Genomic DNA, 12,823 nt, shown 5'->3' on the forward strand with positions numbered 1-12,823 from the left:
ATATCCATATACACACACATGTGGACACACATACATATATGCATGTATGTGTATGTACACATAGGTATGTGCTTTTGTGCATGCACATGTATGCATGTATATATACAACTATGCCTTTTATATTTATTAACTTTTATTTTATATATAGTAAATATCATATATCTATATCTATATCTATATAGATAGATAGATAGATAGATAGATAGATAGATAGATAGATATTTGAATTTCATCAACACCATCAAATAAGTTTAATTCCTTGAACTCACTTTTAAAATGGCATGCCCAAAGCTAAACAAATATAGGTTGATCAAGTTACAGGAGCAGACTATCAGAATCTGTTTCACTTTTTGGTTTTGGTTTTGATTTTGGTTTGTATTGTTTTTAGCTATATATTGGTTGGTGAACTTGATTTTAATTTCAGGAAAATTTTAAGAATGATTATTATTGGAACAGTTTGTGAGCAAGTACTTAGAAAGGAAAAAAAAGTGATCACTTCATATTGGCATTCCTTCACTAAGAACAAATCATACCAAAAATAGTATAATTTCTTTTAAGAGCAATTATATTAGTAATCAGATATTAGTGTTCAGAATTTTGTTCATGAGAGTCCCAATTTTCTGGACACAACTTTGTTCCCAGTGATTTCAGGACTTTGGATCTTAACTATCCTCTCACTGCAGAGACCAAGGGATTTTGGAGCCAGCTTGAACTAGTTTAACTAATGATAATTTTTTTTGTATATACATTAACAATTGGGAAATAATCAAATGCTATAAATTAGGTCTTTGTTTATTTTTTGTTGATTGTCTAGGCTTAAGAAAGTGATGGGAAAAAATGTTAGCAATGCTTTAAAGTGCAAAATGTATTTTTCTTCCCCATTCAGAAAGTTTGTTGTTAAATGTTTACATCATATTCTTTTTGTGAAAGTGAGTTATTGGTTAAACATGCAAAGATTGGTTCACAATCAGGTACATAATAGTATTTTTCACAGATTCCTCTTTCTTCTAAGACATGAAATTATTAGCAAGGCAAGTGAGCAATTTATCTAGTGGATAAAAATCTTCAATATTATCCATGGAGAGTTAAAGATCAACATTACAATCATACTTGTTTTAAATCACTTTAATAATTGATCTTGTAAGTTGCACAGACATGTGTGTATTTGTCAGCCTTGTGAATAGAATAATGAATTCAGCACAGAAATAAGTTCAATTGTGTGGGAATGAAATATATAATTCCTGTGTGTTACTATTAGGAACTCACCACATTTCCTCTTTCAGTATAGCCCATCTATAATAAGCTCCCACCATCTTTGTCTCCTATATCCTTGACCCAAATGACAACTGTCTTCCATTTGGTATAGATATTTATTTTGTGATGAGTCAGAAACATAAAAGCTTCTGGTGGGCAGTGATGCAAAGGGATTTAATAAAATCCTCCACAATTTAAACTCTTTCCAAAGCTTCACTTTTTCAGCAATGTGTGAAACAAGCACAAGTACCTTTCCTAAAACAAGTATAATCATCAAACCCAATGACAAGATTAAGGAACATATCATGTAACTAAAAAAAAAAGAATAGGTGATCTGTTTGATATTTGCATCTGTCATTAAATAGCTATGTCATAGGACTGTAGATTTAAAAGTCACTTACACCACACACACGTTTGTTTTAGGGAAACAGAGAGCCAAGAAGTTAAAGGAAGTATCTAAAGAGACCAAGGAAGCTACTGAAAGCAAAAAAAAAAAAAAAAAAAATACATTCCTGACTTCCTTGATCATAATTTCACCTCTCAGAAGAAAGATGAAAAAAAAAATACTATTAACGATCTAATTCTGAATAAATAAAATAAATTCATCAATTAAGCAGAACTTAAGGGATCATTGGGGTCTAATAACTATATATCTCTATAAAGTTTATAATAGGAAAGGAATAGAATTTCAGATGTAGATATTTTTATATATTGCCAGATCTTGAAGTGACACAAATCCCAGAGGCTATCTTGTCCAATCCTTTTTTTTTTTTTTCTTTTTTTTTTTTTTTATTCCCCAAATAAAGTTAAGGAAATATCACACATGTAATAAGTAACAAAGCTAGGATTTGAACCCAGCCCTTTAAACAAAAAGTCAAGTTTACTGTCTTAGTAAATTACTTCTAATTTCTGCCCACCAGAAACTTTTTTTCTGAAAGGACTGTATGGGACTATATACACACTAAGACTTATTCCATCTGAATAATAGAAGGAACACTGACTGGTTATAAAGAATTTGGGTTCATAATACCATCACAAGTACATGTAGGTCCTTAGGCAAATCATTTAACTTTCTAGACCCCCAATTTTCTCATCTGAAATATATTTTAAAAATTATTTTTTTGGGCTTCTACAGTCTTTTCCATTTCTATTCTTGTAATTTTGTAGGAAAGAATAAGTAGAAATATATACATTTCTCTTATATACTTTCTTTAATTTCTTTCATCTAATTTTGTTATTTTTAAGTTCTGGCCATCGATGATTCTAGAGCTCTGAATTAAGAGATAATCAAAGAGATTTTGATTTTTTTTTTAAATAAAAGAGATAGCATTGTCTATTTTCTATGTAACACAAATTTAATATATATATATGCATATATATATGATAGTTTTAATGTTTCAAAATGAGGAAGCACAAGAGTAGTTATTTTGAAGGAAATGATGACTACTGAATATGAACAGGTTAATAGAAATTAAGGTGTTAATCATAATTTGTAGAAGGATAGTCTAGTAATAGAGTTCTGCTAACATATGGAATGATGAGCAAATGAATACAGAACTAAAGGTAATATCACAAATTGCCTAAAACTCTTCTTTGAGAATCAGCAGTAAGTCCTTCATAGCTGTTACATTTTTCCTTTATAAGTGTTATTTCTTCAAGGTCACCAACATGTTAAAAAGGAAAAATGGGTGATATAAAAAACAAACAAATAAGAAAATCCAAATTAAAATATTTTAGAAAGCTATCCTATTGAGCAATATTATTTACACATTTGAAAACTTTTTCCTCTTGATTTGGTGGGATGTTTATAGTCATAGGTATGGTATCTTAACTTTTTTCTTTAGGGAAAAAGCACATTCAAAAATGTAGTCATGCTGATACTGGGGAAATTGGCATGCTAAATTGAAATTGAAGTTTAACTAGATGGAGTACTTTATCATTATCCTTGATTGTTATTATGGGAACTATGATCTACTCTGAAACTTCAGCTCACCATTAATTATTTTTAAACTTATGAAATGTACAAATATGAAGATAGCTTTCACATTTACTTCCTTTGTAATTCCACAGATGTATGATGTTGGCCAGAAGGGGAAAAAAATTCCTTTAATAATCATAAGCTACAAATGGAATAACTTGTCATCCATTCAAAAGATTTGCAAGGAATCTTGTCCTTTCACTTAACTACGAATAGTTAAAGGAAGCTTTAGGAAATTGATGATGTAAATAAGCTCTGGTACCACAAGTGTTCTTTCAGAGGGCTGAACAGGTATTCCATGTTGACATTCCTGTAAGCATACCAGTAGGTACATTCTGTTCAGGTTTTTGTGTGTGATTTCCAACCAAAGTTGGGCTGAAATAGTTTATATTCACAGGAACTTGACAGTATGCCAAGCCATAATGTTATTCATTTTTTTTTTTTTCTTCTCCACAGGTATCTGAATCGGTCCATACTGGAAGACACATCCATAGCAACAAACACTGTTAACAGAGAGAAAATGGCTACTTTGAAACAAGCTTTGATTGCTGTTGGATTTAGTAATTTGGTGAGTTGTATCCATCATACATATTTCATTGAGATCCTACATTAAACTGAGATAGAAGAGGTTATATAGAATTTACATCAACAAGCTTACAAAAAGTAATAGTTCTAATTTCCTATTTGTGGAAGAAAAAATACTAATGAAAGAAATATTAGGTTCATTTGGGAAATCATAGTCACTTTTACTGTAGATATTTATATCAAAAAAAGAGGGAAAAATATTTTTATGCTTAAAGATTCATCAGTATCTAAAATAGATTCTGAACAATCACATTAGAGAATGCATAAATAACAAAAAATAATCTAATGCCATTGATGGAAACCTTTGACATTCCATAAGTCTTTTTCTTTTCTAAATTACCTCTGATTTTTCCCAATGTAAGACTACTGCCAGAAATATACCTGATTGTTTATTAACTCACCATGATGTAGGATGGCACATATTACTTATATATACAAATATTCCAAAGTTTATTTCAGCCAAAGTTCAACTTTGTCCTCTTTTGCCAAGTTTCTCAAAAAGAGAAAGGTTCACATTTTGAACTCTTTATTCTTTCTCCTAATTAAATGGGAACAACTATTGTAAGGGTAAGTGTGAGTCTGCTGTGTATATGGCTGTGTGACAGTGACAATGAGAAAACAGTGTATGCTAGGGATAGTGACTATGAGGTAATGAGCTTTTATTAAGAAAGTTAGGTAATTAAAAGAGAAAAATGCTGCTTGGAAAAGATGCTTTCACTGTAAAATGAATGAAGTGGATTAGATGACCTCTGAGATCATTCCAGTTCTAAAGATACAATCATAGATTCTAGAAGTATCAAAGCAGCTTTATGAATAATTGAATACCAGAATGCCTTCTTCACAAATATATCTATCAATTAAAATTTCCTTTATTCTAGATCTCCTGATTGAGACTAAAAACACCTTTTTCTAATATGAGGCTTTTGAGCATTTACATACAGTCATAGATTTACTTATCATGGCTATTATTTTTAATTGTTTTCTGCATCCTTTTTGCCCCATATATACTTCCTTTTTTATTAAGTATTGTGTTTTCTTATTTATATCTTCTAGGGAGTCTTCCACTATCAATTCCATAAATAAATATTAATATAGGAAAAATAAACAAAAAAGTTTTTGAAAAGGTCTATCTGTTGAAAATTTTCTCATTATCTTATTCTCAAATGGAGTTTTTACCAACTTGTCCTTTTTTTCCTGAATTCTACCTAAAATATCAAGGTATAGGAAACATTTTGTGGGAATATTTCATCAAATACCACTTTTTTATTTAGAGAACTAAATTCCCCTTAAAACAATAACAACAACAACACCATAGGATTATCTAAATTTTAACAGATGATAATGTAAGTTTCTGATGACCTAGACAATTCAACATATACTAAAGTACTTTCTGAGTGACTTAAAAGTATAGTGTCAAAAGCATTTCAGGAATAGCAGAAACTATCAACTCCCATTCTGTCACTGATTTGGATAACATCTTAGACAAGCATGACTTTAATCCACTCTTAGTTGATAATCATTCAGGCATATTTTGGGATACTGTTTTTAAAATTTTTAAGATTCATAGAGGTCACCCAGCAAAAGAACTCTGGGAGATGACTATGAACCACTAGATAGCATTCCCAATCCCTGTATTTTTGTCCACCTGCATTTTTGATTTCTTTCACAAGGTAATTGTACACTATTTCAAAGTCCAATTCTTTTTGTTCAGCAAAACAACTGTATGGACATGTATACATATATTGTATTTAATTTATATTTTATCCTGTTTAACATGTATTGGTCAACCTGCCATCTGGGGAGAGAGGAGGGGAAAAATTGGAACAAAAGGTTTGGCAATTGTCAATGCTGTAAAATTACCCATGCATATATCTGGTAAATAAAAATTATATAAAAAAAAAGATTTATAGGGGTTTAGTTAATAGATCTTTAAGATGTCACCTTCATTGTCATCATCTGCATAACTATTATTTCCATTATTATATCCCTTTAGAAACAATTAATTTCATGCAGAAATATGACTGCTTTGCTACATATATCATTTTCTTAAAGTTAATATTGAAGAAAGGTCAAAACTAAAATAAGGAAGGACCTCAGAGCCATGTGATCTACTCCACTTATTTTACAGATGATTATCCCATGGAGAATAAATGAATTGCTCAAATTCACACATGTATTAAGATTTCAATCCAGGTCTTCTATCTCCTGAGATATACATTTAAATATTATTTTTCATTCTGCAGTATAGTAAAAATTATCATGTGTAGCATTCAGCCTATTAGGAAAAACAAGCCTTTAAGATGGGTCATCATTATTGTGACATTTTTATCATAGCTCCCCTATTTCCCCTTTTAAAAAAGATCTTTCATTCAATCTGTATGCTGAGCAACACTGTTCATATTCTTTATTTATAAAATGTGTAGGAGGTGGAGAATCTGTTTGTGATTATAGCAGCAGTTTTACATATTGGAGACATTCGGTTTACTGCTTTGACAGACGCTGACACAGCATTCGTGTCTGACCTTCAGCTGCTGGAACAAGGTTAGTGCAACATGACCTTCTGACATCCCTTCCTTAGTGCCATTGAAAAGCAATTCCAGAGAATGACCAGTAGATGGAGACATAGTACAGAGAAGTCAGTGCTTCATCCCTTAATGTGGAAAGCAAATATGGGCATAACTTCCTACTTAGTATTTTTTATATTTTATAAATATGTATGAGTTTATGAAACAGAATACAATAAAAGTTTAAATAATAGTCCAAAATTATTGAAGTTTATTATAAAAGGACATTTTGGTTTATAGTTATTGAAATTTTGTAACCTCCCCCCCAAAAAAAACACTTCTGTGGTATTGTCACTAAGTAATTTTGATTCCAGTAGAAGTTATCACCTTCACAAAGTCTTGCCAAAAAGCATTTCGTCTTTTGAAGTTGCCTGGCTGGTCCCTTCAAAATCTGTTAAAAGCAGCTTATAAATACAGGTTGCCAATTAGCAATATACCTTCTGTATAATACCCAGATGATTTAGAAAAACATCTAGGAAAACCTTTCTGAAGGATGTTAAGAAAAAATAAAGTAGTTTTATGATGGAAATTATAGAACCGCAAGACCAATTTGAAGGCCTAGTTACTGTAAGCTGATTTTTTTTCCTTTCATTAATTGTGATTAAAATGTCAGTTTATTATATATATATAGTCTTTGCAAAGCCTACATAATATGCTTATACACACACACACACACACACACACACACACACACACACACATATATATATATATATATATATACAATGATATACTAAATTATGTAATTATGTGACTAAAATCTTGTATAAATTAACTTTTTCATTTTAGTGGCTGCAATGCTCCAGGTATCACCAGATGAATTAGTGTCTGCTTTAACAACTGATATTCAGTATTTCAAAGGTAACTTTTTTTTTTATTATTCTTTGACATTTGGCATCATTTGGACTTCTATTAGGAAATTCTTAATACAGTTGCCTTTTTCCATCTTTCTACTTGTTTCCAAGTCTATTTTTATTTACAGCATAGGAAATTAGTCCAGAGGTAATTATTTAGTCCCCATAATGACTCATTATGTTTTAATGAGTCTCTATTTTCAGAACTCTAATATACAGTCAAAAATTTCACTAATTTATCTGATTAATTTGCTGTTTACCTCATAAGTTCACTTCAACTCATCAACAATTCTATTCACTAAAATTCACTAAATTCTATTTACATTAAACATGTCATGTGTATGATACTATGCTTGTTGCTGATAAGTGTATTTAAAGAAAAAATTGTTGTCCAGAAAATTGCATTTCTATTGGAAGAATAAAAAATGCACACATGAATATAAGGTAATTTGAGAAAGGAGAGAAAATCAAGCACTCATGGAAAGAGTTATCTGAGCTCTGTTTTGAATATGATGAGGATTCTGAGTAAAAGGGAGGATACTAGAATTATATAAAGGTACAGAAGGAGAAGGAATGCCAAGTATGAAAGTCTGATGTGGGTGAAACACAGTATATGAAAGGAAGTTCTTGAGGATAGAAAATTTACTTGGATTTAAATTATAGAGAGCTTTAAATGACAAAGTGAGGAATTTTTGTTTTAACCTAGGATAAATAATGATACACTGACAAATTTTGAGCATGGAAATGATATAATAATTTGATATATGGATGTGATTCACAAGCCGCAGTGAAATTTAGAATGATTGCATTTATATTTGAAAGTTTCTGACATCTAGCTAAGAAGAAGGGAAGAGGAGAAGAAAAGAGGATGGGAAGAAACCATAATCTTGTTTCCAGGGTTTAGCTTCTCTATATTTTTCCTCTACTTGTTTATCTGCTTGGGAGAATAGAAAAGAATTAGGGTTTTCAAAAAAGAACTCTTTGTTCGTGATGGCAAATATCCTCATCTTCGTCATAGGTTAATCTTTAGAGATGAAAATTGGGAGGCATATGGAATATTAACTGTAGTTAGGGGGCATCTCTGACAGGTTGAGTCAAGCTCATGGAACAGGAATCAAAGACCATATTAAGCCTGAATATATAGCTATAAGGAATCTATGTTTTTTCTGAAGAACTTAACATATAGAGATGAGAAACACTGCTTTGTAGCCTAATCAAGACTCTAAAAAGGAAACAAGATAGAAGAACTTAAAGGAAGCCTTTTTAATCTTGTTAAGCAAGGACTTGTGACATTCTCTAAAACACACAGAAACAGACTTTAAAACTGTTGAAAGCCTAATACAGTGCACACACTGTTACTTTGGTGAAATGATACTCAGGAATTGCAGTTGAATGAGAAATTATAACCAAAGTAAGATGCTTCATACAAGTAAAATCCATCTAGATAAAATCCATCTGGGCAATATCTGGTGAAAGATCTGTCCTCTATCTGAAAGGAGAAGTGAAGCCTTCTGACCATATTCAATGTTTGTTGAACCACACCACACATTACTATAGCTCCCCTTCAGTTAATATCATGAAATTCTTTTCTAACAATGTTATCTTCTAATTCCTCCATTTTAAATGTATTTTTATTACCTTCTGTTGTTTTTCATTCCCCTCCATCCATTGACTAATTCTTTCTTGCCTAGACCTCCAATTGCTTCCTGAATTCATCATCAATTCACTTCTGATTTGATTTGCTCACTTTCCTTGAGTGTCAATTTCAGATTGCTAATGAAATTCCTCCAAAAAATCAATTTTTTGTTGATTTTCTTCATGTCTGAACATCTATAACTCCTTTCATTTCTAGTTCAAGCACCATCTCTTTTAGCAAGCCTTTTCTGAATTTTAGTTCCCCTATATACATATAGATACTAAAACTGCTCTATATATTTACCTTTCTGTAAATATGTAGTATTCCCTCAACAGAATATTAGTTCCTTGAAATCACATATCTTCAACATCTAGTATAGTATCTTCTTTGTAATAGGCATTTAATCATAAAAAGTTGTAATAAATGCTTTATGATTAATGTATGAGGAGACCTACAAAGCTTTTCTGGATTTTTGAAATTGAGGTGAATTGGCCCACCACAATTGCATTCAATCTAATTTCAACTAGATTCTCACAGTGTTTTTATTTAACTTTTCCCCAACCTTCCATTGCAATAGCTCCCTCATCTCTACTTTCCTTTCCATTTTCCTTACCACAATACTAGTTCCTGATATTCTCACTTTGTATCTGTCCTATTGCAGACCTTCTTAAACTTTTTCCACTCATGACCAATTTTCACCAGAGAAATTTTTACACAATTCCAGGTATATAGATATATAAAATAGGTATATAAATTAAACATTACTGATAATAAATGATAAAGAAATTTGTTTTAAAATAATTCTTTGGTATACATATAATTTTACCACTGAGTAAAGATGAAAGCAAATTTTCATACTAACTAGATGGATTGCTGGTTTATTTTTACATAAAAAATTATAGCTTGGTGGAATATTTGATACATTTACTGTTGCCAAATTTTTCATAACCCCCACATTTAATTATGTGTCTTGATCCATATTATTCTTCAAGAAGTTTGTCTAATAGTGGGAAGGTGCTAATATCTTCATTACTTCAGTTTCTTCCTTCCAATTTTTTTTTTGCATACTGTAAGTAGAATATTTATCCTCTAAAACAATAATTCCATTATTATTTATATCAAAAACATCCAGTACTTCCTTCCCCCCCCCCCCTGCACATTGTCTACTTGGTTAACTCCATATTACTCATTGAGCTCTTAAAATATTTCATAATCTGTTTATCGATCAGTACTTCATTAAATGAACTAATTATACTTCAGAAGCTAGTTTCACCACTATCCATTGAATGTCCACTTACAAGGCTATGTTTCCAATCAAACATTTAGGTTTCCTGGAATTCTTCTCTTTCTCTGTCCAAAACCTGTCTAATCTTTAAGAATCAACATAGTTCCAGTTATTTCACTAAAGCTTAGATGGATCACCTTATCCTGAAGTTATCTTTCCTCCTCTGAGAAACTATAGTAATTATTATTTGTGAAATTCACTAAGAAAATAATCATGTACTGACCAGGTATAAATTTCTGATTTTTGACTTGAACTTTAAATTTGGCTTGAAATTTAAATTTTTTCATCATTATTTAAATTTCTATGTATTTTTGACATGTTGCTTAAATAAATGATATATTTCTTGAGGGAAATGACTGGATCTTTTTATAATTATATCATCTGTCTTGGTGTCTTCACATAGCTGGTGATCAGTGAAAATGTATTCATATAATTTTTTTAATTGGTCTCAATGATACATGATAAATTTTAAATAAATCAGCATATATATATATATATATATATATGTATATATATATATATATATATATATAAAGTTAAGATCCTTGTAAGGAATGAAGCTCATCAAAAGGTAATTTCTTGTCAAGGATAAAACAACATGGACCATTAAGGTCAATGACACAATTCATAGAAATATTTGAAATACCCATGTTTAAACATCTATTAAAAGGATTATAGTAATAAATTCACAAAATGAAATATCCAAAAGTCTTTTTTAGGATGGACCCCAATATGGTAATTAGCCTCAGCCTTTTATAACATCTCCATTCACTTAACTGAACAAATGTTTCCTATAAGCATTAGATATAGTGCTAGATGCTACTGAAAAGAAGACATTCACTTGAGATTTAATGTTTTTTCCTCAGACTAAATGTACTGATAAATGTTCATTTTGAGGGTAAGAAGCCCTTAAAATTGTGTCTTATTTTCTTTCTCTTTATTTTTTTATAGGGGATACAATAACAAGAAGACATACAGTAGAAATTGCTGAATTTTATCGTGACCTCTTGGCTAAGTCAATATATAGTCGCTTGTTTAACTTTTTAGTAAATACCATGAATTGCTACCTTCACAGTCAAGATGAGCACAACAGGTAAAAGATCTACAACTGTAGTCTAGCCCCTACTAGTATTTATGTAATATTCAATATAAGAGCTTGACTTAAAAAAATAACAAAGCTGCAGATTCAATGCAGTGGAACTTGATGGTTGAGTCATCATTAAAACATTTCATTATCACAAGTTGATTTTACTTAAGAGCTTCTTATTGATCATTCTTCCAGGTCTCTAGCCTGCTGTTTATGGATGAATCAAATCATTTGTCCTGTACAAATATGCAAATACACTTTATCTGGATCTAAGATATATATGGCATTTGCACATCAAGCAGTATCAAAAAATTTATGAGTCCAGATAGAGTTCTGAATATAAACCAAGATCTGCTAGAGCACTCAAGTTTAGTGCATATTTTATGCCTCTTTCAACTCCAATTTGACAATATATTTAAGAGTAATAATACTTTTTAATTTTTCCCCACATAATTTGTGGTCTGTTTGGCAAAAGGTCTCTATTGGCTCTTGGCTTAAACATCTTTAAGCAATAGCTTTACACGATTATTTAATGATCTAAAAATTATATGTCTACTTGGCACTCAGTCAATTTACAGATTTGTTAATATTCTTGTCAGTAATTATGGCATTAAAGCAGATCATTGAAAACAAAATATATTTGGGGGTCATCAAATGCATATTTAAAGTGTCCTTACTTTTGTAAAAAGCCTTGGGAGTAGTTCTGTATTTTCTGCATATCATCATATTTAACAAATCATTATAGCTAAATAATTAGGTAATTAGCAAACTTGCTAGATAACTCCTTCTGTATTTTGGGGAAAAAAATTAATATCAATTGTCTCAAAGATAATTTCATGAAATACCTTATTCTAAGTGAAGCAAAAATATTAATATAAGATATCTTTGGAAATACTTTTCTTTTTGAGCATTTATGCTTATCTGCAAATCAATTATTCACAATCTGCATAATAAAATTAAATGTGATACTAGATAAAATTAAGTGAAGATTAATGTCAGCTTGACATTCTATTTATTGTTATCTATTTTGTCAATTCTATTCATATATTTAAATGGATAGTCTTTGAAAAAAATATGGCATGTCAACAATAAAAAAATGCACCTTTTATTTAAATTTCACCAATTATAATCAAGTTGATGCTGAGAATAATACAAAAATAAATCCAATTGTCCATTGATTTTTTAGAAATTTTATCTATATTTTTAAATTTCCCAGATTTCTTTATTTTAAAAGTTTTAATAATCTTTTAATTTTTTTCTTCCTTTTTATTGTTTTTTTAGAATTACATAATTAGACTTGTCTTTAATTATACTTAAGATCTAAGGGGAAAAAAATGAGAACAGTCTTATCTTTCAAAATTCTCAACTGAGCCAATAAACAAAGAAAAGAATGTGAAGGAAATACGAGTGAGGTTATCCCTTATCATATATACAATTAATACTTTATTGTAATGTGAACATATAAAATATATTAAGGTATTCACATAGAAAAAACAGAGAGACAGAAATAAGGAGAGACAGAGACAGAGACAGACAGACAGACAGAGAGAATTATAAATTTCATTTTTGTCCTCTGTCCT

At 30.3% G+C, this 12,823-nt stretch overlaps 1 protein-coding gene across 9 annotated transcripts in view; it reads left to right on the top strand.

The window, feature by feature from the left end:
- MYO16 (myosin XVI) overlaps window positions 1-12,823 on the top strand; it is an 899,069-nt gene that overhangs the window by 575,682 nt on the left and 310,564 nt on the right. For all 9 annotated transcript variants that reach the window (XM_074299517.1, XM_074299521.1, XM_074299522.1 and 6 more), the window contains 4 exons: window positions 3,689-3,800; window positions 6,241-6,358; window positions 7,171-7,242; window positions 11,108-11,249. In XM_074299517.1, coding sequence (XP_074155618.1) covers window positions 3,689-3,800; window positions 6,241-6,358; window positions 7,171-7,242; window positions 11,108-11,249 — 444 coding nt within the window. The remainder of the gene's footprint in view (window positions 1-3,688; window positions 3,801-6,240; window positions 6,359-7,170; window positions 7,243-11,107; window positions 11,250-12,823) is intronic.

Source organism: Sminthopsis crassicaudata, chromosome 3, assembly GCF_048593235.1.
Source record: "Sminthopsis crassicaudata isolate SCR6 chromosome 3, ASM4859323v1, whole genome shotgun sequence".
Classification (NCBI taxonomy): Eukaryota; Metazoa; Chordata; class Mammalia; order Dasyuromorphia; family Dasyuridae; genus Sminthopsis; species Sminthopsis crassicaudata.